The 26,873-nt window shown below is 39.8% G+C and overlaps 1 protein-coding gene across 4 annotated transcripts in view; it reads left to right on the top strand.

Moving 5' to 3' along the window:
* The window catches only part of gabrb1 (gamma-aminobutyric acid type A receptor subunit beta1), a 70,324-nt gene that overhangs the window by 29,881 nt on the left and 13,570 nt on the right, over window positions 1-26,873 (top strand). For all 4 annotated transcript variants that reach the window (XM_047346171.1, XM_047346170.1, XM_047346169.1 and 1 more), the window contains exons 12-13: window positions 12,957-13,177; window positions 25,804-25,886. In XM_047346171.1, coding sequence (XP_047202127.1) covers window positions 12,957-13,177; window positions 25,804-25,886 — 304 coding nt within the window. The remainder of the gene's footprint in view (window positions 1-12,956; window positions 13,178-25,803; window positions 25,887-26,873) is intronic.

Below are 26,873 nucleotides of genomic sequence, written 5' to 3'. Positions count from 1 at the left end.
GATGTGTTCTTGGTCTGCCCCAGGGCCTTTTCTCAGTAGGATGTCACCTAAAAAAACTGCAAACAGGTTATTTTTAAAATATAAGAAGCAACCATTATTCAGTTGCTGCTGTTTAAATATTATTATAAATTGTATGTATTGTATTGACATGTATTTATTTAAAACGAAGCTGAGTATTGACAGACTGCCATTTAATGTTCACATAAAAGTGAATTAAAGTTTCTTTTCAGCTAAAGATATTTTTAAAAATCCAGAATTATATGCTACTCTAGTTACAAGTAGCTAAATAAACTTTACACCAGTGTCAGCTAAAATAGTCGGTGATTTTAAACATTTAAATATTAAAAACACCACTGAATTCAGTAGAAACATTTAAAGGAACTGTAGTAGATGGGAGGTAGTGGTGTTTTATGTGCAAAATTTATCTGAAAGAAGTCACTTTTTGAAGCCATGCCTTATGAATCGGTGCCCAAAAAACTCTGTCTATGATGGCGGTCACAGAGCATCTTTAGCAGATGTCCAATCAGGCTCCTTCTTACACAGAAGCAGAGACTCTTCTCTGATCTCATCGCCCTACTCCTAAGTCAAAAGGAATCTCATTTTAGCAATTTGTGTTCATCTCATTCTTCTGGTTGTTTTCCACAGTTCATGACTACATGTGATTACTGGAGCATAGATGGACTAGTCAACTGAAAGTTTTGCTTTTTGGTTCAGCTCTCTCAATCACAGTTATTGCCCCAATTTGTATATTGGTCTACTGGTTCATTTTATTTTACTCGTGAACGCTTTAGATTCTAAACTTGAGGTAACAAGTCATCTCCACTCTAACCTGGAATCACCGACTTCTCAAGTGAGAAGCATTTCTGAAAACGCCCAGAATTTATGTTGTTTGGAGCATTTTTGGTGCTTGGTGAAACATCAGACAATGTAATTCAGTAATGCACAATGACAAATAAACAAAGTAACTTTTCTGGACTAAGCCGAATGTGCATTCACCCTTGGGCTCCAGGGCACACTCTGCATGACCTATATGGGACCACCTTAATGTGGACTCTCCACCGGCAGCAGGGATAGTAGGAACCATTGCAGCTTAGATTGGACAACAGTCATTTGGGTGACTTTTACCTGTAATTCAAAGAAACAACAAAAGTAAAAGAGCATCCTCTTCTTTTACGGCTTGAGTGATATCAGCAGGGCTTTTTTCCAGCTTTTTACCCAGAGCTAGAGTGTTAAACATTGCTTTCAGCAAACTGTCAACATGATTTATGATTTACACTTTGCTTTGCATGAGCCCCAAGCCACAAACTCACTATCTGCTAACTAAGAAACGGAGTCGCCTTGAGGAAGATCTGATTGACACAGATTAGTATTGATTGATGCCACCAATGAGTAGCAAACTAGAACAGTAAAATGGGTGGCAGCAGTCATGTGTGCCAATATGATCGGGCCTTCAGGAAGTCACAGATATGCTACTTAAGTCACTAAAGACTCTAGTAAATGCAAAAACAGCCCATCTCTATTAATGACCTACATTAAAATTAATTTAGACTAATCTGGTTTGTTCTTGTGATCCATTCTGGCCAAATCTTGATTTGTAGTGTTTCATCTCTTTCTACCTGTATGTGTGAGAGCTGGGGTTGGCATGGAAACAAGGAAAAGGATTCTGGTTGGTTTGGCAACAGTGAATGCCCTGATGGGTGGAAGACAGCAGATGATTAGCATCTATATTCGTATTGATCCTCACATCACTTGCAATTTTAGCTACATTAGAACATATCTGGATATTTTGATGCTGAAAGGCAATGCAGGCATAATGTTATCTTTGGTAGGACCTAATCAGTCGGTCACATCACGCCAACCTTTCTTTCTAGCATTGCTTCAGTTCATTGCGGTTTGCAGATGCACAGAACATCACAGCAGGGTTAAGGTTTGGACTTCGACTGAACCATTTCCACATCTTAGGCTTTTTCTTTTTCAGCTATTTCATTGAAGATTTGCTGCCTTGTTCTCGCCCAGTTTGAGTGGAGCTTCGGCTGCTGGGCAGATAGCCTCACATTTGACTGTAGAATATCTTGGCATACAGAGGACTACATTGTTAGCACCATGATTGTATGGTGCTCAAGTCCTGTAGCTGCTAAACAAGCCCAAATCTTCAGCCTCTCCCCTCATGCTGGTCCGTTGGTGTAAGGTTTTTGTGCTGAGATGCTGTTTGGTTATGGTGCTATGCACTATGGCCAGAGATCTCTATTGTTACAGATCTTGTGGTAAATTTAAATGTAACTTTGCAAACCTTAGTTGTGCTGCCATATTATTTTGAGAGAAAAGAGGGTTTCATACTTTTTCAGTCTTTCTTAAATGTCCTGTCTGATAACTGAGACCGGTAGATCTGAGAAGGAGCTTTTGAGTTTTTTTGTTAATAATCTTTCTATCTGCAAAATGATTATCTTGAAATAGTTTGCAAATGGCAAATCTTTGCAGATTGATAGGCAGCAATACTTGTTTTTTAAGGTCATCGATGATGTTTTTTCACCACGGCATTGTATTTGAATACACCTGTAATGATGATCAGCCAATCAGACTTTGACATGTCAAGTATTCATTTACCTGACTTGTGATGTGATGTATTTTACACAAAGTGCCCTGGTTCTGCTGCAGTTCCTGCTTTTTTCCTGTTTAAAAAGTGATGTTGCCTTTTTTCTTATCTCACTTTCTAATCCATTCTCTGATGTTTGCTCAATTTCAGCCAAAGATGGCTATAGATAAGAAGGAATTAGGTCAAACCGCAGCACACTGCAGTGGCGTTATTGCAGCACAAGACCATTTGCTGCATTAAGATGAAAATATCAGGATAAGTCAGACACACAGGATGAAAGAAATAGAACGGGTGTATTAGTGTTATGGAGCTGTATTTTTACAGGTTAGGTAAATGGGTAAAACAAAACAAAGCTTCAACATTTGGTCATCTGAGTTTGGTGCCCACGTGAAGTGCAGGTCAGTGTGGCTTTCCTGCAGCAATGGAGCAATGCTTCTCCCTGATACTAAGCTGAAAGTACTCAGTATTCAGTTCACTCAGCCTCTGAAACGCCAAGGTGCTACATTGACGATGGACAAGTAGGTGCTGAGGGGAACAGCTGCTTCTAATAATAGTTTCATCCCCAAAGAGACAGTAAACCCACCCTAACACAACGCAGACACATACACACCCATAAACAAACGGATCACGCTGCTTCTTACTCTGTGTTCTCAGCTTTATGAGGCAGCACTTTCTCCCTCCTGCCTCATGAGACGTAATGTCATCTTTAGTTTATTATTGCCACTAACGGTTCCAGTGGCTGGCTGAATGACTAATTCTTGTTTTATTACTTGTATTGAGCCAGATGTTTGGATGCAACCTTCTGTTGGTTTAAACTGGATCCCAGCGCTGACACTGGTCATAATTTCGGTTAATATTTGCAGAATTTGATATCAGCAAATACTTTCTCTGCAGGAGTCATTCTTTGAGAGTCTAGTGAAATACACAACTGATATGGTCATATTTCGCTAAGGAAATATCATTATAAGGTCTGATCCTATATCTACACACCAGAACCTGCTTCAGACACGGAAAATTTAGTTTCTGGAGAATTCCTTAACAGATTTGACGCTGTTTACATTCCCATTTTACACTGGAGAAAGGTTCCCACAGCAGGTAATAATATTGTGCCCAAGAATTAAGATCAGATTCAAAAACTAAGCCATAAATATACTGTTTTTAGAGAATGATACAAGAATGCCCCACATCTCTTTGGCTGCAGGCTGAAGGCAACACACAAATCTACAGAAAACTGGTGATTTATTTCTTTGGTCCAGACTATTCTCTGCAGATCCTTGTAATCCTTGCTGGTAGTAAAAATAAATTAGAAATAAAATGTATTACTAAATAGTATAGCAATAGTATCTTTGCTGCTAACAAATTATCTGAAAATCAATTTGTGTTTTTGCAAGGTGTCCTCAAAACAGGTTTATTCCTCAACTTCCAGTGATTTCTAAATAGTTTAGAGCTCAGAGATGTTAGGCCTAACAAAAAAAGAATGACTCTATTATGATTACTAATGACTACTGTATGACTACTTTTGATAAAATCTTGTTTAATCTTTACAGCTATGTAGTTTCAAAGGATCAAATGTGTTTGTTCTAAAGCCTGAAAATCTCCCCAAAGTCTCTGTGTTTTAGTTAAAGTATTGATCAGGTCATAGCAGTTGCAGTGGTTGCCTTTTTCCACTATAGCCATGCTCATCTTGGTGTTGTACAGTGACCTCAGAAGGTGCTGATGGCCCTCAAGCACACCCATGCATTTTTTTTCAGAAAGTTACTTTCCCCCAGGCTTCCTGAGAAATGCACACATAAGCATCTTGGCAAACTGCAACGAATGCTGAAAACGCTGAATCGCTGTGAGAAGAATCTTAACGGCTGCTATGAACCTCAGATTAGATCAACCGAAGACTTGTGATTTTTTGCTCTGAATGCTACCTGCTCTGAGCTGAGACATTTTGATTATTTTTTGTTAACACATTTTAGATGCTAAACTGAATGAATGTGCCGTCAAAGGAAGTATCATTACATGACCTTATCCAACATTGAGCGCTGAGGTTGTAAAGTAAGATTGTGTACATGAAATCAACTAACAACCAAACATATATCTATTAATAAACCAAAAAATAAAAACAAATTAATAAAAGCTCTTTAATGGAAGCCTGAACTGGATGCCTCAAGAGTAATTGATTAAGGCCATTGTCTAACCTAACATTTTTGGCAAAGATTGCAGGATTGCATGGTGCCCTCCATCCCTTGGTCAGTCTGAGCTCTTGCGGCTGCATTGGGCTGAAGCCTGTCTGGCGGGTTGGCGATTCTGGCAGGGATGGTTGGGGGTCTTGCTGACATAGGCTTACAGGTGCCCAGCTACTGGGGAGATTGGACTCCAGACCTGGCCTGCACTGGGGTCATGTGGCTGCATTGCTGGGTCAGTCGTCTGGTGCCCTGCATCTCTTTGTGCCACTTTGGCCTTGGGGCTGTTTTGCTGCAGATCTACCTCTGTGTCGTTCTCATGGCCATTCTGTGGAGATGCCTGATGTCTTTCTGCCCTGGGCTGCTGCAGCATTCGAGGCCGAAAGCTACATGTGCTGTACTGCTCACGCACAAACACACACACACACACACACACACACGCGCACACACACACACACACACACACACACACATACAATCTAAATAGAGACAAATGTAGGTTCCCATTTTATTGATACAGCCTATCTACTTGATTTAATAGTCAATCACGCATACCGTTTTGGAGATTAAAACTGCCCTGGCACAAGTGGGCAAGCAGCTTTTTCATTTGTTATACCTAAAAGGCCAAGACAGGATAGATGAAAAGTAAAGTAAAATAATCCACAGATTTCTTTCTTCTCAATGCAAAAACGTGCTTGTATGTGTGCTAAATTAGTTCAGATCCTACCTGGCAGACTGGAACTACTGTGTGTTGTTTAGTATTTATAAATCACTTGGTTGATTCCTCAAGGCTTCACCTTCCCCTAGCTCAGATTATGGGGATTTACATTTCTTACCATACCTATGCTGATGACATACAACTTTGTCACCACATGACTTTCAGACACTCTGGTAACTGCCTGTATGACATTGGATTATTAGGACGTATGTCTTTTGGTGTCTGTTCTAGATGTGCAAGGTTCTATCAAATTTAATCATTAACAAAACTTTTACTTTTCTGCCTGTCGACCAAACTGAACTATCCCTGCAGGCTGCATTTTTTGTCAAAGGTCTGAGGTGCGGTAAAAACTTTACCTGAAACAGCTAGAAAGCTTTCTCTGGCTTCAGTGTGAGTCTTTGACTCAAGTTGGAGTTCAGACATCTTGGTGTCTTGTTCTTGAGTGATTGCAAAAAGGAGTGGGAGATGGCTAGAAGGGGCTTCGTCTGCAGAAATGAGGAGCTGAATTAAAGTTTAAAATATGGCCACTCTACATTCCAACCCTCACCTGTGATCTTCTTTAGGGGGTCCTTGAAGAAGAGCTGATCCCCAAGCTCTTCCTGAACGATAACCCTCTTGACTCCTTTCCATTGAAAGAGGTCATACATTATGTGCTTTATTAGTTTGGGACAGCTTGTTTCCTTAGAAACACCCTAGGATCCTCAGGAGAAGTTATAAGGTCTCTCTCGAAAGAAGCATGTCCATGTGTTTCTCCTTGTCCTGGTACCTTAATTGCCCAGTCTTTTATAAATAATTAAAACTTGTCTATGTTCTTATTTAAGCAAACTAGCCTTGCAAAGTGAAAAAGAAAACAAATTAGTCAAAAAAACGTCTCGGAGTGTTCTTAAAAGCAGGTTTCATAATTCTAAACTCTTCTTTTGGTGCTATCATTTCTCTGGCCTCCTCATTTGTTCCCATCAGCAGCTAATTTAACTGCTCCAACACCTCTGGGATACAAAGAGCCCTAATAGAATGCAATTTGATGGGTTAGAATTACATAAAAGGAGGAAGCAAACAGGACTCCACCAGCGTTTTAATGGACCCGGCTGGAAAGTGAGAACATGAGTGGAGTGCCTTCCCGATGTTAAGATGTTAGCTCTGAAAGCAAGAGACAGCAGTGAAACACGTGTTCCCTGAGGCTCAGACATCACTCATCAGCTCCCTGAGCAGAAACAAAAAAAAAGCCCTGCAGACGATTCATCCTGTTTAAGTTGCTGGAAATCCCATTGTTGGGTGCTTTTGGGGCTCATATATTGGACCTCTGGGTCTGGTCCAGTCCCACGCTGGATTTCTAACTTCATGCAAATATTTATATTGAATAATCTTGGCTCACCTAGAAAAAAATAAGAGCATTGGTTGTTTCTTTGAACGCTTATGACTGCGTTTGTCTTTTGTAAAATAGGTTCATCTAAGCTCAGCGATGCTTTAGAAACAACAAATCCTTCCAAGCTATTTTTATTCATATCTAAACAAATGAATTTAGAACTCAATCATCACACTTTTATTGCATTATTTCATCATTCTTATCTGAGTCGCACTAAGGAATGACTGCGTAAGCCAGTTGAAGAGTTGAGGCTGACGCAGGGACAGGAGCATCTGAGGAGCAGGTAAAGCTGGTAGTTCCAGCTGTCTAAGGAGTCTCGGAAAGGACTGGAACATGTAGGCCAGTGACTTTCCCCGCTGCTTAATAAGAGCTGGCATCGCGCAACATAACTCACTTCTGCAGTCTGTGCTGCCACTGGAACACATTGTTTTTTTATGAGGGAGGTACAGTAAGAGCTGGATGCTGTGACACCCACAGTATGAATCAGCAGAACCAATGACTCACACAACATAGTTTTATTACTAAATACTGAGATCAAAAAACCTTTTAACCCCTCTGTTGGGAGTTATGATTATTGATTGATTAATCTTGATCAATAATTATAATTAAAAATCATAATTTGACAAAATCAATTTCTTAACCAAAATCCTCATTTATGAATCGAGACCAGAGATGTTTCTGGTGTTGTAATTGTGGCTCAACGCCTTAGACAATTACAACCGTTAAATACTCCGTAATAATTAATAACTATTACCGGAGATGTCACTGTTTAATCGACCGTTTCAGCCGAAACGTGTGGAACTTTAACCTTATTTTGACTGACGAATAACTTGCACAAAATAAACACAGAACGCCTTCTGTTATCATCTACGTGAATATTTATTGAATCACCTACTCAACATGCAAAGTTCTACATAAAAGGGGTAAATTATCTAACTAAGCAAAATAAAGAAAACAGCAGTGGGTGTGTATTGAATCAACCAGCAGTTATGGCAAAATTGAGAATATGACGAAGGGGTGTGGTGGTGAGTGGAAAGTGGGGGGCGCAGCTCCAACTGTAACTCAGTTATTATGACTCATAAAACCTCCCCCAACTCCTGAGCAGACAAAGAGTTATAAAACTTTTGGCAGCAGCTAGCCAGCAGTGAGGTTGGAGACAAAGAAAAATGGGGAATTTCACCATGAGGTTATTTCAGCAGTCCAGTCTCACAGCGCACCTGCGCTGACTCTCAGGTGGTAAAACACGCACAGAGCTGGGAGCGCAGCAGCTTCAGACATCAACACAGCACATCAAAGTTCAATAAGCAAGGTTACATGCACATATCATTCAGAAGCGAGGAAAGGTGGGGAGTAAGTTAACCGTGCGTCCACAATTAACTTCAGGAAAACCGGTCAGTCTTCGTCTTCTGGCCTTCTTGGCGGAAAGGAAAAATATGATGTGACCATCAAAGTCGACTTGGGATGAAACACGGTAGCGGTTCAACTCCTCGAAACTCCGTGTTCTTAGTTACGTGTTAAGCTCACGTCTTCCATCGGCAAAGTGAAATTTCTGGCCTTCTCATTCCAGAAACCTCAGTTAGGAATTGTTCGTTGTCCAATGAGAGAGAATAAATGAAATCCGCAAGGGACTCTTCTCTTGAAGTGGCGCGCTTCAGTTGCTAGTCCGGTCTCCAGCAGAAGGCGGCGTGTTCAACATGGATGCCTCCATATATAGCGCCCTGTGACATCAGACTTGGGCGTGTCATATCAGCCGCCATGTCCTGGATACAAAATGGCCGAAAGCACCAGGAGGCCTGGTGACTGTGCAAGTAGTCCAATATTCAGCAACAAGTGGTCCAACACCTCCGTATAAACTTTGACACAGTCCAGATTAGAGGTGGAAATCGGATTTTATTCCTCTGGCAGAAAACTGATAACTTTAAGCAATAATCAGGAGATAGTGTCAAGAGCTGACGAGAAAATATAACAAAATAAAGCGTACACATTTTCACACAGCTGGAATTCTAGTTTAACAAGAATTATCATTAAAAAACTTCTTTTGTTTGCATAATCTGGTTATATTTTACATCATTGTGTCTATTGCATTCTGCATTTGTGCTTGAATTTCGTAGCTGTAAGATCTAACAGGAAGAGGCCCAAACGTACTAGTGTTTTAGGTGGTATTAAATGAAATGTTTCCACATTTTCCACTTTTGAGCCTCTGATCTGCATTTTTCTTAGTGTCTCATTCACTGGGTTAACAGAATAGAAAAGTAAACAAAAAGAGAAATTTGGATAACAGTCCAGCTTTATATTTTACAGAACCTAAAGGTTGCTTTCCAGCTGAGATGAGAACAAATGTTTGAGACTTGAACTTAAGTCACAGTTAAATCACATAAAGACTCAAAACTCAAATAGAAAAAATAACTTGTGAGCTTAGAACTAAATTTGGTTACTTTTACCAAATTTGCAAGATGCTTTCTGTAAACTAGCATGTTACTTTTTTTAAATGTATATGTTAGTTTCTCAGAATCTACAGGTTACTTTCTAGAATTCCAAGATGGCGCCGACGATGGCATCCTCGGAGCTTTGCTCTCTTTGTTTTTGTATTTTGTGTGTTTTTATGTTTTTCGAACCACAGTACTGTGGTCTCGGGCCACAATTCTGTGGTCTCATTCAGTAGAGAGGAACTTCTCAACATCAGAGAGTCCTCTCTTGGGATTTTTTCACCATCTTTCATTGATCCAAGGTTCACTGAGCTCCGGGCAAGCGGAGCTGCGGCGCTATACGGGATACTGCGCCGAAAGCGTCGGAGGGGAAACCGTGCTGGCGCGCTGGTAAAGCTCCGCAAAAAAGGACTTCGCACACCACTGCCTTTAATCCATCTGGCAAATGTCCGCTCTCTAAGCAACAAGATGGACGAGCTGCCTCTTCTCACCGGTAAAAACACGGACCTCCACGGATCAGCGGTTCTCTGCTTCACCGAGACATGGCTGAGTGAAAACATCCCGGACCGCGCATTGCTGTTGCCGGACTTTCAGCTGCTCAGAGCGGATCGCAGCGCGGAGCTATCGGGGAAGAAGCGAGGAGGCGGAATCTGCTTTTATATAAATGAAGGTTGGTGCAGAGACGTAAAAGTGCTGGGAAAAACATGTAGTCCTGATCTGGAGTCATTTTCCATAAACTGTAAACCGTTTTATTCACCGAGAGAGTTTTCCTCGTTTATAATAATCCGCTCATATTTTCCACCGCATGGCTGCACTTCTGCCGCTGAAAAACATCTTGCTTATCTGATTACAGACGTGGAGAAAAAACACACGGACTCTTTCATCATAATACTGGGAGATTTTAACAGAGCAAACCTCTCCCATGAACTCCTCAAATACAGACAGCATATTAAGTGTCCCACTAGAGACAGAAACACACTGGACCATTGTTACACAGCTTTAAAGGACTCATATCATGCTGTTACCAGGGCTGCTCTGGGTTTTTCAGATCATTGTCTTATCCACCTCATCCCAACCTACAGACAGAGACTAAGAGCTTCCAAACCCACGGTTCACACTGTTAAGAAGTGGACTGAGGAATCAAAGCAGATGCTACAGGCCTGCTTTGAATGCACAGACTGGACTGTTTTTGAAACTTCAGCCACGGACTTAGACCAACTAACTAATGTGGTGACATCATACATCAGTTTCTGCGAGGACATGTGTGTGCAGACAACAAGAACAACAAGCCATGGTTTACTCCACATCTCAGGAATCTGCGCAGGGACAAGGAAGAACCTCACAGAAGTGGAGATTGGGCGCGGTACAGGCAGGCCAGGAACAAACTAACAAAGGAGATCAAAGCAGCCAAGAGAAGCTATAGTGAGAAGCTGAAGAACAGACTTTCTACTGGTGACACTTCAGCTGTATGGACTGGTCTGAGAAACCTGACTGCCTATAGGAGCCCCCCCACCCATCCTGAACAGAGTCGTCTCTTCGCCAACCGTCTGAATGGCTTCTACTGCAGACATGACAAGAAGCCCATTCAGGAACAAATGTGACCGTAAAGCTACCAACCCCCCACCATCAGATCCTCTGCCTGCACTAAAGATCTCCGAGGAAGATGTAAACAGGCTCTTTCAGCGCATGAAAACAGAAAGCTGGAGGACCTGATAACGTCTCCCCATCATGCCTGAAAGCCTGTGCAAATCAACTCGCTCCAATCTTCACCCGGATCTTCAACAAGTCACTGGAGAAATGTGAGGTCCCCTCCTGCCTCAAACGATCCACCATCATCCCGGTGCCCAAGAAACCCACCATCCTAGGATTAAATGACTACAGGCCTGTAGCCCTGACGTCTGTGGTCATGAAATCCTTTGAGCGGCTGGTGTTGAAGCACCTGAAAGACATCACGGAACCCCTGCAATTTGCTTACCGAGCAAACAGGTCGGCAGATGATGCTGTTAACTTAGGTCTACACTTCATCCTGCAACACCTCGACCACCCAGGGACGTACGCCAGGATCCTGTTTGTAGACTTCAGCTCGGCCTTCATCACGATCATACCAGACATCCTCCACCAGAAGCTCACCGAGCTCAACGTCCCAGCCTCCACCTGTCAGTGGATCAACAGCTTCCTGACGGACCGACAGCAGCAGGTGAGACTGGGGAGCATCTTCTCCCGATCCAGATCAATAAGTACTGGTGCGCCCCAGGGATGTGTTCTATCCCCACTCCTCTTCTCTCTGTACACAAATGACTACACCTCAGCGGACTCATCCGTGAAACTCCTTAAGTTTGCAGATGACACCACTGTCATTGGACTGATCCAGGACGGCGATGAGTCGGCATACAGACAGCAGGTGGATCAGCTGTTACACTGCTGCGGTCAGAACTACCTTGAACTCCACCCGCTCAAGACTGTGGAAATGGTGGTGGACTTTCGGAGAACACCACTCCCATACACCCCCCTCACCATCCTCAACAACACTGTATCGGCCGTGGACCACTTCAGGTTCTTAGGAACCACCATCTCTGAGGACCTGAGATGGTCTTCACACATAGACACTGTTCGGAAGAAGGCCCAGCAGAGACTGTACTTCCTGAGGCAACTCAAGAAGTTCAACCTTCCACAGGAGCTGCTGGTCATCTTCTACACTGCCATCATTCAATCTGTCCTGTCTTCATCCATCTCAGTGTGGTTTGGCTCATCCACAAAACAGGACAGGTCCAGACTGCAACGAATAATCAGGAATGCAGAGAGAATAATCAGGGCTGACCTTCCCTCCATCCAGGACTTATACAGGTCTAGGGTCAGGAAAAGAGCTGCTAAAATCTCTGCAGACCCCACACACCCTGCACATAACTTGTTCAGAGCTTTACCTTCAGGCCGCCGCTACAGAGCACTGTTCTCTAAAACCAGCCGCCACAGAGACAGTTTCTTCCCCCAGGCTGTTTCTCTGTTGAACATTCAATAGAGTACAAAACAACAGCATACAGATGTTGCAAATGCACCTTTTTATTATATATGTGTATATTGTACATTGTAAATATGTATATTCTGTAATGCAAAAACAAACCAAAGAGCAAAGTGTACCTGAGTCAAATTCCTTGTTTGTATGTATGAACTTGGCAATAAAGCTGATTCTGAGAATTCACAGGTTTCTTTCCATAATCTTTTGTTTACTTTGTCAGAACCTACAGGTAATTTCCTACCAAAGTGCAGCTTACTTTCCAAGGAATTATAGGTAACTTTTCCTGCACTTACATTATTTTCAGGTAACGTTTAACTTCGAAGTTCCTATAAAGTAACTTGGAAGTTCTGGAAAGTGTCCTGTTAGATGAAAGAAAGAACTTGCTCTTTGAAGTATTATTTTCTCACTTACAGCCTCTTGTCTTGATAAATGAAATATACATAATGCCTCATTTTAAGGTTAATAAATAAGCTAAGAGCAGTTTGTTTACAACACTGGTTCATTCTGAGGAATAAGATGCACCGTTGAAGGTTTCCTGAGTCTGATCGCCAAATGTACAAACCGGAGTTTTAATAGTGGAATAATCAAAACACAGAAAGCCTGTCAGAAATCAATAAGATGTGTCGATGAGATAATAAGGAACTAACATTTTCTGTCTCTGTCCCCCATCAGGACTACACCATCACCATGTATTTTCAGCAGTCCTGGAGGGATAAACGCCTCTCCTACACAGGCATTCCCCTAAACCTGACCCTGGACAACCGGGTGGCGGACCAGCTCTGGGTTCCTGACACCTACTTCATTAATGACAAGAAGTCTTTTGTCCATGGGGTGACGGTCAAGAACCGGATGATCAGACTTCACCCTGATGGAACTGTGCTCTACGGGCTCAGGTAACAGACAATTCTGACCTTCCAGTTGAGAACTTAAAAGGGTTTTCAAACTGTAGTCTTATTTTTGGTTTTGGTCCTCTAAAAGCCATCCTGCAGCATTTAAAACCGATGCCTCTGACAATAACCTATCTGCATCTCTCTGCCAGTTGCTTAAAATCACTGAGCTATATAAAAGAAGCACATTGCAGCCTCATATTATTACACACATAGCAGCAGCCAGACATTTTCTAGCTTTGTACACAGTAACTCAGGTACAGTAGCAAAAAATATATTCATTTTTGGAATGCAACACATAAAATACTCGATTTAGAGAGGTTACATATGGTGCAATATTGTGCGAAACTCTTGTTTTTGTCCGTCATTTGGTTAAATTTTATTTAAAAAGGAGCTAGATGTTCATGTAAGGTTTTTAGAAAATCTTGATAATGTGTTTGTATGTATTTACACAATTCCCAGATTTTACGTGGGATAAAATAGAAACCATGAAATATAAGTTTCTGCTACTGAGAAAGTTGAGTAAAAACCATAGATTTTACAAATAAGATGCATTTGAGCACCATGGTTTAATAAAGAATGGTTGGTTGGTTTAATAAGAATGGTTGCTGCCTCTAGGACACATGTGTCACCAACAGACTTTTGTTGAAAGCATGCAAATCTTTCCTGGGGAATACAAAGGCAATTATTTGTGGCAATTATTGCAAAAGCTAAATTCAGTTTGGATCAATGCGTTCGCGTTACCAGTTTGAAACACTAAGAAATGAGCAATCCACCAAGAGTCCAATTTGGCAATATGGCCTCAAAAAGATGGGGACATTTAAAATATAAAAATGTAACTGAAGGTCAGTGGATTCTTTTAATGCTTTTATGTTTAATTTGCAACACAATCCATGCTTTAAACCACTGGACAAAAAACAGTGCAGCATAAGGTAAAAATGTCTTAGATACATGAATCAAAATTTAAATGTAAATAAAAATTATCTGAATTACTGCTTTGGAGTCTGAATGATTATCTTTTATTTTTGATTCCAATTTATGGAACAATACTTCAAAACGTTCAGTGCTACATCTGGCATAAGATTGAATACAACCAGCTACAGCAACTGCAGCGTTATCAAATAAAATACAATAAAATTCTCAAACTATTCAGGAATAAGTTTTTTTCTGTTACTTTGCAATATGTGGATCAGGATCCATGACTTGAAGTTCATGAGATGCCAGATACACCTCGTTATATGAACGTGCACATAGTTAGTCAGAAAACCTAAAAGCCAGCAGCATTGTTGACAGGGTGAGTGCAACGTAGGACCCCGGAATGCAGACAAGCAGGCAGCATGACGGTGAAAAAGATTTAATAATGGAAAAACAAAAACTCACTCAAAAGAGGAGGCAGAAACAAAACAATGAACGGGCAGGCAAGACAGGCAAAACATGATCCGAAACACAGGTGACATGATCTGAAATGTTTCTGCGATGAGTAACTGAACAGGTGTGTATTTATGGAGCGTGTGCAAGAAGTCAGATTAGCTTAGTGCAGATGAACTGAATAAGGTTAATTGACAGACAGAACACAACATGACAGGAGCAAAACAGAACTTCAGGGATACAAACTAACAGAAATATAACTAGAAAAACATGAAACAAAAGTATAACCAGATCCAAAAACCTAACTTGACAAAACGTGAACTAGAAGACAAAAACTAAAGCATGACCAGGAAAATAATAAACAGAAGAACGATTCAGAACCTTAATTGTGAGAAACATATAAGGAAAAACCCGAAACTAAAAACCAAACAACTGCAAATCATAACAGTTGTAGTATCATCCATTTAATATTTTTGTTTTCACCTATTTAAGATCTAATTGTATCATTTCTTTATATTATAATGAAAAGATAAAAACATCTACATTTAGGGGTTTGGTTACTTATACACCATTAACACTTTTTCACAAATGATTCCGATCTGACCTTCAGGTGCTAATGTTTGGTTGGTAGAAATGCCATAATGTCGAGGATTTGGTGACGAGATGCCAGGTGGCTGAGCAGCAGGCCTCTGACTGTTGACCAGAACAGAATACAGAACCAAAGTGGTTTTCATGGCAACCTTTCATTTAACTGGAAATGTTTGGTACACTGCTTGCCAGGACACAGAATGAGGAAAGGTTGTGAATACACTCGTAGACATATGTCATTCGGTATGGTTCAAGTCAAACGCCAACACTCTTGCGTAGGTTTCAAAATAAGCATCAGCTGCTCAGTGAGTAATGTTTTTCTGGGTCTCATGTTGTTCTGCAGTGATTAAACAGACACAGGAGCTAAATATTGTCACATGTTTAGATTTCTTTGTTTTTTTGGTATATTAGAAAAAAAATCCCAGACAGTTTACCCATTTCAAAGGCTTTTTATTAACAAACCCACCATATTTCGATTCAGATTGAATATTTCCAATTTTGACACTCTTAACCTCAGTAATTCTCCTCAACATGCAGGATATCAACTTCTGGAACAAATCTTTAATGATGTGACCTATTCTAGAGGTTAGACTTGATCAGTTTGTTAGTTTCTTTTTCTCCACCTGCTTTTTAAAAGCTGACCACATATTGGTTAAGATCAGGGGAATTTTCATGAGCACAGGATTAAAATATATATGTTCTGCTATTTGAGACGACTCTTTGCCTTGTAACACAATTTGTCATTGTGCTGAGAAATCAGCTGATTTGTGATATCTTGATCTGCATTGTTTAATAGATTAAGTTAATAAATTTGTGGGCGTATATGTGCTTGAAAGTTCTGTAGCTTTCGAGTGCAGTAAAATAACACAGTGCCTTTCATCAATAACACACTTACTTCCTCACCAATGGAATTCAGAATGTTGCAGTCTCTTTGTATGGAGTAAAAACGCTGTCAAAAACAATGTTTATGTAAAGACAGAAATGTGTGCATATTAGTCAATAGTTTTGCATAAGTAAAATCCAAAAGAGGTATTGTATATTTTCTCTGTAAGAATACAAAATAAAATGTTACAGCTTCAAGAAATTACAAAGTTCAAGTTTACAGTTGTGGTTTATTCTTTATAAATACAATATGCTATAACAGTTTGTGAATACGATTTATTTTCTTTGAGAATACGAATTTACATCAGCGACTTGGTGTCACGTGATCTCAGGCTGGTTAGTGGAGCATAGTTAGTCGATTCGCGTTGCGCATGCGCTGTCACACTCCTCACCGCCAATAAACGTAGTGCCAGAATGGGAGATAATTCAGTCTAAAATGAATATTAGGAACAGAGGGGAGATAGGGGGGGAAATCAAGAGTATTATAAATAAAGCATTGTTCTTATTTTTATGAAATACAAAACTAAAACATAGAATATAGTGGGTGGAGTTATACAATGATGTACAGTAGGTGGCGGTATGCACCTCTGAATTTGTTGCGAACCGTCAGCAGAAGAAGATAAGAAGAAGCAGCAGCACTAGCACCAAAAGAACAGACCAAGAAACTACGGTACAAAGCCAGGTAATGTTAAAAAGTTTATATATGTCTTAATGTTGTTAATATATGCTCTTGGTCCGTCATCTTGGCGCTAGTGCTGCTGCTTCTTCTTCTCTTGTTCTGCTGGCGGTTCGCAACAAATTCAGATGTGTATACTGCCACCTACTGTACATCATTGTATAACTCCACCCACTTTATTCTTAGCCTGAGATCACGTGACACCAAGTCGCTGATGTAAATTCGTATTCTCAAAGAAAAGAAATCGTATTCACAATCTGTTATAGCATATTGTATTCATAAAGAATAAACCACAACTGTAAACTTGAACTTTGTGTTTGTAATTTCTTGAAGCTGTAATATTTTATTTTGTATTCTTATAGAGAAAATATACAATACCTCTTTTGGATTTTACTTATGCACAGCTATTGACTAATATGCACACATTTCCGTTTTTACATACACATTGTTTTTGACAGCGTTCTTATCCCATATCTTTGTCTGTGTTTTTTATAAGTAACAAAAATGTTTTTGCTTACAGAGTTTCTGCAGCACAGCTGTAATATGCCACTCCAACGCAGGTTATATCTCTTAAGAATGGTATGATGTTCTGCAATTACCTGCAAAGCTCAGAGCTAATGTGATGTGTTTCTAAAGACATTTCTGCCTTTCACATACAGCTACAGTCCAGGTCCTACTGACAGGGTTTGCACCTGGAGCATTTTGCAGCAGCACTAGGCTAATTTGATGACCCCTTGATAATTCTGCTGTTTTAGTACAGTTCCAGTTATTTGTGTGTGGGGAGAACATAGACAAAAAGTTGTTTCCCTGCTTTGTAAATTGTGTTTTTAAAGTCAGAAACTTGGGCTGCACTAAGCACATCTTCTTCTACACAAACTTAATTCAAAAAAATATTTTTGTGATAAACCCTCAAAGGCAAACTGCTTCTGAGCTCGCTCTGGGCATAAACCACAGGTAGACGCGCCAATATTATACATAGCTGTTTTCATAAATAAAGTCAATAACGTGGGATGACAGGAGGTGTGGGGATACATCGCGGTAAGCACTACGCATAAAATCTGCATTGTTAGTCTCCCCATGCCATTCTTTTTAAAACATTAATGCCAGACAAACTCAATGTAGCAATCCTGTTGTTGGCCAAGAAAAAAACTTTGAATTTACATTTCGTATCTCACCTTAATATTTTTCACATCAGAAATGATTGAGCCTTATTTACACCTTTAAACCCAGCTTGCCCCAATGCAAGTCAGGTGATGGAGGCCTGTGCGTACCTCGTGGGCTACCCCCCTCTGCACATTGGTTCATTCAGCTTAAAGACAGCTTAAAGGTGCTTTAATCCTGCCTTTGAAGTGTTTCGTGAAAGGGGCTGCATTCTCTGTCTGTGTATCTGAGCAGCTGTAATACAGGTTTTACACTGATACTGTAATGCAGTTTGCAAGCCACGCACAACAACTGTGCTGCATTTGTTTAAAACTCGACATGCAGAATAAGCCGCTTGTCTCGCTGGGGAAGTGGTTGACAAAATCACAGGCAGTGGACCAACGACAGGTATTTAGACCAGGATTTTGTCAAGGATAGGGACATTCCGATCACATCACATTGTCCTGATCTTTGAGCCGCTTTGTTTATAATCTTTTATGGTGACATGGTGGTCCATCATGCTGGAAAATTAACAGACCATCACCAGATTGATCCTGTTTGTTTAAGGAAGTTGTTATTGGATGATATTTTCATCCCGTGCCTTATTTATTGCAATGTTCTGGGGCGGAATTGGGAGGAAGCCTAGTCCATTGTATTAGAAGCCCCCTACACATGGCTTGTACCAGGTTGCTCACCTGTTGGGGTCACACAGGATTCACGGTAGTGTTTACCTTTTCTTCTCCAGATGTCCCAAACTATCAGGATGAGGATTCGTTAGAGAAAATAACAGGTTTCAAATGCCATCCTTGAACTTCCAGCAGAATTTTATTCCGCCCTTGATATTGTTTGTGGACAGAACGGGCTTCCCTTATCTTAAGGTCATTGTTGATACAGATGCACTCACACACACCTGATGCCAGTGTTGAGACCGTCCTTAAAAACAGACAAACCTGGAACTTTCTGGATCATTTTAGATGCCCTGAAGCCCATTAAATAGCTAAACCTTTTATTTTGTTCTTAATACGTTCTTGGTCATTCAGAAAACAGTTCTCTAAGTTATAATCGTCTTAGCAGAAGGTTCTTGCATGTAACACCATTTAGATGCAAAGACACAATGGTTTCATGCTTTTCTTTAGATGTAACCACTGTTAAAGTAAGAAGAAAAGGATTTCAAGCACCTCTGCCCCTCTTTAATAGCAATGTGTCCTCTAATTAGATTGGGCTCTTCCTCAGCTTCACCTGTGCTGATATGATTATACTGAAATTAAATTAGCTGATCAATTTAGGCAATTTGCAAAGTTTGCATCTATCCTCTGGTCTGATAACTGTTGTATAAGGAATACGTTGACCTTTAACAAAAAAAGAGACTGCTGTTTTTCTGTAGGTACACCCTTATCAAGTCAGAGATTCTGTGCAATCTACTCTAAGATAGCAGATTTCTAACAATGAAACAATTCAGTAAATAAATTAAATCCAGTTTTCAAAGCTGCTTTTGTTTGATTCATCTAATCACCCTGGCTTCATGCTTCTAATGAGTCATTCTGTTTCACACATACACATTATTAATTCATGTCTGTAGCAAACATAATTTTAATAATGATGGAAGAAGACAGAAGACAAATATGAAAAGAATCTAACACTAAATTTGCTTTTTGGTTTGTTTGTTTGGTAGCATTTGGCCTCATATGTTGGTGTTTTATGCCAGCAGGAGCTGTCTGCTCAGATCAAGGTTTTTTTAAAGTCCACATAAAAGCTGCTTTTCTTCATAGGAACATATTTTTGGTGACAGTCAAAGACAAAGACAGGGATACAATGACAAAAGGAAACGGAAAGCATTAAGTCAGACCTGGAGTGCTTCTCCTTTAACTCCTAACAGGAGACAGCCTGATGAAAAGGACAGGAAGGCTGGATTTGTCCAGAAACAACTCTTCTTTCGAGGCTGAATGAACATGGGCCTTGCGGGCTGTTTTCAGCACTCTGTCTCTTCCTAAAGTGAAACACTTCTCAGCGTATTCAGATGGGCAAGATGTTATTCTGCTCTAAGCTAGTTCACTGCCTCCTTTAAATCTCCTCCAAATGCTCCTAGTTTCCATCTCCCTCATTCAACCTGGTTTCCCATTCTTCTTTTAGCCTTTTCATCTCATCTCTGGATCAGAAATGCTATCCCAAAGAGGATATCTGTTTCCAGAGGAACATAAAATGTTGTAGAAGGAACAAAACATTGTCACTGTCCTCAGATTGGTTGGATAAGAACCATGAGAGGAAGCTCATTTGTCATTTTTGTAAGCACTCATGGTTGTCATCTATCATGGGTGTTCAGTGCGGTCCCTTGGTCATTTGTGGCCCTTAGAATGATTTTGTGTGCCCCTGACTGGAGTTTAAGAGGCATAAAAATTTGCCCTGCCAGCACAAGTAGTTGATACAGATGAACACTTAAAAAAATAAACATTATGGGCCGAGATTTCTACTAACCTTAAATCCTAAAATAGAAAATGTTAAAAACAAGTTTTATGAACCATTCATTTTTGCTTTCATTTTAATTTCAAAGTAAAAAGGACAACAAGCATCCAGTGACTTTTAGCCAATTTTGAAGAAAGAGCTTCTTGTTGCTGAGAATAGACAAAAACACATTTTCTGCACCAAGAAAATAAAAACAATAAATCAAATAAAATGGAGGGTCTTGCATGTTTGCCTTATTAAAAGAAAGGCGTACTGTGGTGTTTTGCTGTGGTGAAGGACCAAAGTGGCAGCTGGACCTGGGCAGGCACATGGTGGATGGATATATTTAATAAAATAAAAAAAACTTACAGGGCCCGAAGGAAAACTCAAGAACCCAAAGTAACAGAACAGCAGGATTCACAGCAAAGCGGCTGGACAAACAGACAACCCGACATTAATGGAACAGAAAACACAGACTGAAATACAACAGGATTAACAGGAATCAGGTGAGTGCAATCAAACAGATACACAAACAAGTGAGGATCATGACACGTACAATCTCCTATTGTACGCCTTTCTTTTAATAAGGTAAACAAGACGATTTTTATGTTTTAGATGTACAGTTATTTACTTTGTTCCCTGCATTAAAATATTGTATGTTGAGTATTTTCGTTGAGGTAAAAACAAGAAAACTATTTTTTATGTTTTGACCTACATAATATGAGCTATAACAACATTTAATTTGCCTTTGGGATCAATAAAGTTTTTTTTATTGAATTGAATTAAAAACAGATTTTTCATAACTCATAAGTGTTTTCAACTTGAGGATTTTGGTACCTGTGGCAAAACGTTTGTATACCACTGCTCTAGATGGTATTCTGATGACACTGTGTCCATCTATATCTCTGGCTACATTTCAATCAAATGAACTTTCCTCTGAGAAAACAAACTTTTAAAGGAGTTAAAGAGTCAGGTCGAAATGCAAGGAGCCTTTCATGCCTTCTTGCATTTTGACCTGAGTATCCACCTCCTATACAGGAGTACAGGAGGTCTTTGCCAGCATGAAATGCCTCTCATTAGTAGGTTGTTATTAGTAGTTCTGTCAGAGTTCAGATTTAGCTTCTCTGCTGTGTCTCTAAACTGCCAATAAACTTGCTGCACCCATTGTCTATTTTCATGCATTCTTTAACAAAACACCAACTGAATAAGTCAAGTTGAGGTCTGGACTTCGACTGGGTCAATGCAACACCATAAGTCTTTTCCAGCTATTCTTGTAGATATGACCAAGTTTGGTCCAAGCTTCAGCTGTTGGACAGATGACCCTATATTTGACAGGTGAATACCTTGGTATACACAAGATTTCATGATTCAAAGTCAGCCGCGATCATCAGCCCTCCACCACCGTGCTAGAACGTTGGTGAGATGTTTACGCTAATATGTTGCTAACATGGTGCTGCTCATCGCAGCCAAACATCTCTATTTTAATCAATAGAATAAATTATAGGGAGGGGCTTGGACCCCTCTAAAAATAAAAGGTGTATTCAAATTAATTGTAGAAGAATCTGTTATTAGGATTTCTGGCCAATCTAAAGCAGTCTTTGCCAATCCTGAACCTGTTGTTACTTTAACCTCTCACTGCTGTCAACCAAATTTGCTGTAAAATGAACCTTCATAATGAAGCACCACAATCTGCTGATTGCTCTCTTTAATAATAATGTAAAATTAGGACTATCAGCTTACTTTTTATATACCCTGCATTGTGAGGAAGACATTTCTCCTTCCTTCACTAGTTAGGCCCCAGAATCTGAAGGACTGAAGATTTTCTTTCACACTGCTCTGCTGCAGAATCATTATCCCCCAAAGGCTCCGACAATTATTCATCCAATGTGCTCGCTACTGAGACAAGGGCTATATTTAGGTTTCCCAAAATGACCCCAGCTTTGACTAGCGCACACATACAGCAATTATTGGAAATTCAACACCTTGAAATAATGAAGACATCAAAGATCTGTTTATCTCCACATTATCAGCGGCAGATCTGTGGTATGGTCAAAACTTGGAGAACGCTGTTCTCAGTAAGGGAAGGAAAAGATGACACAGAGGCTAAGTTTAGTATGTGCTGCTGGGCCTGAGCTGATGCACAGTCTGAAAAGCTTCTGTTTAACAAGAGTCATAGTGGTCACGAGGCCACATGTAGGGGAATCACAGTGAAAACACAGTGTGTAGTTAGAAAATAGCAAATGCACATACAAAGAGCTTTGCAAAGTTATTCACAATGGTTAAATGTTTTATTTTATTAATTAACAACCACAAACTTTATTATATTAGTATTTATTATGTAACAGACACACACAATGTAGTGCATAATTGCGAATTTTAAAGAAAAGGTTACAGAGGCCTATAGAGCAAATATAAGTTAATTATAATGCAGAATAAATGTTTTGTATTTTCTAAAATCTCGAAACTATAGTTAGAAACATCATCTTAAGACACGCCATAACAAACAGCTCATGAGACTGATCTGCGTTTTTGCTATTATTACACCACATATGGAAACACACAAACACTATATTAAGAGCAGCTGCAAGATTTAGTGGAACAGTCAAAAAATGTGTAACTAAAAGCAAAATGACCAATGATTTCAACAGGCAGCCTAGTACACTCTCAAATGAACAGACCTACCATATAAAACAGGGTTCACAAAAACATGTATGCACTAAGAAACAGCTACAAAATGATTAAAACATCCTAATACTTTATTCAACAAATATAATCTGGATAAACATATCTATAAATATATATAAAATACATTTCAGTTTCTACAGAATCAAACCCTACAGTGCACAGTTTACTTCCCCACTCCTCAATCAATAAATGGACTCTCCTGGAACCTTTAAAAGGTACTCAGGGCCCTGGGGAATCTTTTAGCCTAAACACACTATAGAGGAAGAAGCCAAAGTAAGTCACCTGCACATAAAATACTACAATGAACTTTGAAACATCAATCTCTTACAACTCATTTCAAAGATTAGTTTATTTGTTACCAATTTAAATGTCTGTTTATTCACAGGTCAGGCCTTCATCATTGCCAGCTTATAATAAGTTGCCAAAGCACAACCACAGACGTTTAACACAAACAATAAAATATTTCAGTCTGTCTCTCATGGTGTAATTAATTAATAATATTTTTAAAAAATCCATATTTTAAATGTTTTTTAACACAAGTATTGAAAACCTTCATTATACGTCACCCTATGGACGTTACCTTAGTTTGTACCCATGGTAAAATAGAGCTGGGAAACACATGTTGATGGGGGGACTATGGCAGAAGTAACAGAGTAGTTGGATTACCAGTAAGTTGCTAATATTTAAAAGCATAATGTTAGCTTATGCTGTCCAGAATGTTCACTCCTTTCATGCTGTAGATACAGGAGCGTTACTGACCTTTTTAAATCCCAGTCAAACAGTCAAGTGTTTAGGATGCTTTACCACATGTGTCCCAACTCCAGTCCTCGAGAGCTACTGTCCTGCAGCTTTTAGATGCCCCCCTGCTCCAACACCCCTGAATCAAGTGAAAGGCTCATTACAAGCCCGCTGCCAAACCTGTTGGCATCCTGAATTCAGTCATTTGATTCAGCTGTGTTGGAGCGGGAATGTATCTAAAAGTTGCAGGGCAGTAGCTCTCGAGGACCGGAGTTGGAGACGCCTGCTTTACCAGGTTTGGAGTGTCTCTGCGCTTTGGAGCACCGGTAGCATCAGGGCTTATTGCCATCCTTCAACATTTCCTCTCAGCCTGCTTCCTTAGCCAAATACCTCCAAACAGCACTGTTTTGATTGTCAGCGTTCAGGTGAGCCTACTCTGGGAGGGGAGAGGCTGAGTGTGGAAGTGTGTGAAGTTGTATGCTAACTTAGGATGATGAAAATGGGTCAGTTTGGAATGGATTTTGACACAAATGTATATCTTTAAATGAGTAATTTCTTTGTAACTATTATATTGAAATATAAGTTATTTTTGACCAGCACTGTGGATTTAACCTAGGCTTAACAGCCTATATAAAATGAAAGAGTTAGACTGATGAAATCCCTGTAAGTGTTTTAGGTTGATGGCTCCTTTTAAGTCTCTGTCCTCTGAATGATTTACAAAAAGTTTCCATCTTCCACTGAAAGATTAAATGGTTTCTTTTATAGACTTGCAGGTAGATGGAAATGTATTCATCTGTATATGTAATTTACAGATTTATTATGGTTTTTGTCTCATTAAGGCTTTGTCTTTATTAGAAAATATTTAATAAGAAGAGGCTGAAAATACCATAACCAGGGATGCCAGGATACTTGTGAAAATGAACAAATCATCTAATACCTCCTTACTCTGACAGTAAAAGTTCAGCTGTCCTCATGTTTTCCCAGCTCTTACACTGTCATGGACACTAAAAGCCCATAAAAACATAAATATTTATCATCTACCTTCAAATACTCCTAGACTGTCCGTCTTTGTCTTGGACACACTGAGCACATTAGGAAGCTTTAGATAAATCATAAAGTTAGTGAAAAGGGCATGGACAGACAGTCAAATGGAAAGTGTCTACTCGTTGACTTGTAAGGAGAAAGTTGCAGTTCTGTTGAACTAAATGACTAAAAGTAGTTCATTCTCTTTTTGACACAATGAGGGAAATGTAATTAAACAATGGATTGACACTGATTGATACTGATACTGTTTTTTTTTTTTTCTTTAAGTGAAATTCAGTTTGACCAATATTTTTCCATTTTATTGGAAGGACAGGGGGGTTGGAAAATGTTTTTTCTCTAAATAGGCTCGGCCTAAATCATTTTAGAACTACTGTCCTAATTTGTACGTCAGTAAATCAACATAAAACATTTTAATAGGAATGTTTTATTTTGACCTGAATGTATTTAATTTAACAATAGATACTTTTAATAAGCCTTACCGAATATAATGCAGCCGTAATATGTCTAATTAAAGTACATGAAGCATGCAGGGATTTTTATTTGCTTCATGTATTCCCTGCGCAGTCGGATTTTCAGTCTGAATGACTATGAGTGCAAGTCAGCCAGAAAAATGCTTGTAATTTATCTTCCCACTACAGGACATTAATTGTAATCTACCTGAATGCTACAGTGGATATCTGGGAGGACCTTTAACTGTGTTTGCTGTCAAACACACTATACATGAGGCTGTAAATAAGGTGTGGCTCAATCCGTTTGGAGAACAGTTGGTTCTTGTTTCGCCTGTAAAACTTCACCAAGGGTTTTATTCGGTTTTATTGCTAACTCACTGCTATAATTAAGATTAAACCACAAAGCTTAACACAAAGCTTTCCAAAGGGGGAAGAGCTGGGTATGTCAATTGAGCAGAGCAAAGGTAATTATGGGAACGAGACGGATAGTTTCGCTCCACTTAAGGTTTAAAAGGATTTGTGTAATTTGAGGTTTAGAAGGTTGGTTCTTTGAGTTATACATTCCCCCCCCCCAAAACGTCAGGAAGTCAAATGAACATTTTTTATTTTGTTTCTCCTTCAAGGATCACCACAACAGCCGCCTGTATGATGGATCTGCGCAGATACCCGCTGGATGAGCAAAACTGCACCTTGGAGATCGAGAGCTGTAAGCAGCACAAAGTCTGTGTGCAAATTGATTCAAGAAATGTTCAGCCAACCTGGGTAGATCAGCCTGTTATTCAGATATCACACAAGAAGCTGTCATGATCTTTGATAAAAGGATCCAAATGCTGGACTTAACAGTCATGTGGTGAAACTAAACACTTGGTTTTTAGAAGGCAAACCAAAGATGAGCAAAACTGCAATAGAGCAAAACAAAGCATTGCGTGAGAGATCTGGAAGAGCAGGACTGAAACCTAGAAGCATACACTGCAGGAGCTGAGTATAAAACAGCTCCACACAGTTTATCAGGTCAGAATCATCTTCCTCGTTGGTTACTGAAGTCACATTCAGCTTCACACCAACTAATGCAAACTGACAGTTTCTGTTTGACCGGACCTGTCCGGAGTGCTTCAGTTAAATAATTAACAATGCTGACATGAATAGTTAAAGTCTCACACATTATATATGTCTACATTTAGAGAGCGTGGAGCACCTGTCCACCTGGAGCTTCATGCATAAGTCATGTGTATGCATGAAAGCCATATGAGCTCTGCAAAGAATCAATTACTGTATATGACTCGCTTTGTTTATGTTATGGGGAGTGTTTTTCTTTTTTTTCCTGAAGCTTAACCAATGATCAAGTCTACAAATTAGCTATTGGCTAGATGTCATGCATGTAAAGCAACAGGTGAAGCTGCAATTCTGGAACCCAGCAAAGCCCCATTCTGACAGTGGAAACCATTTAGGTTTTTCATATAATAAGTGTGGAGGGACATTTATTTCTAAGTTAGAATTATGGCAACAAAATGGCTGCTTTCCTGCATCAATCTAGAGCATAGTCATTGGACTCTCTTTTGCTTCTCCTGCAGAATTTCAGAATGTGTCCAGCAGAGAAGGGGAAAATAATCTCTCCAGTTCTAGGTTTGTCCCAGGGTGTCAACAGGATCCCCACAGGGAACTGTCCCTTATAAGATGGACAGTTCAGAAACAC

Source organism: Girardinichthys multiradiatus, chromosome 19 (genome assembly GCF_021462225.1).
Source record: "Girardinichthys multiradiatus isolate DD_20200921_A chromosome 19, DD_fGirMul_XY1, whole genome shotgun sequence".
NCBI lineage: Eukaryota > Metazoa > Chordata > Actinopteri > Cyprinodontiformes > Goodeidae > Girardinichthys > Girardinichthys multiradiatus.
The sequence above is the reverse complement of the archived record's forward strand: the minus strand, read 5'-3'. Positions and strand labels throughout refer to the sequence as shown.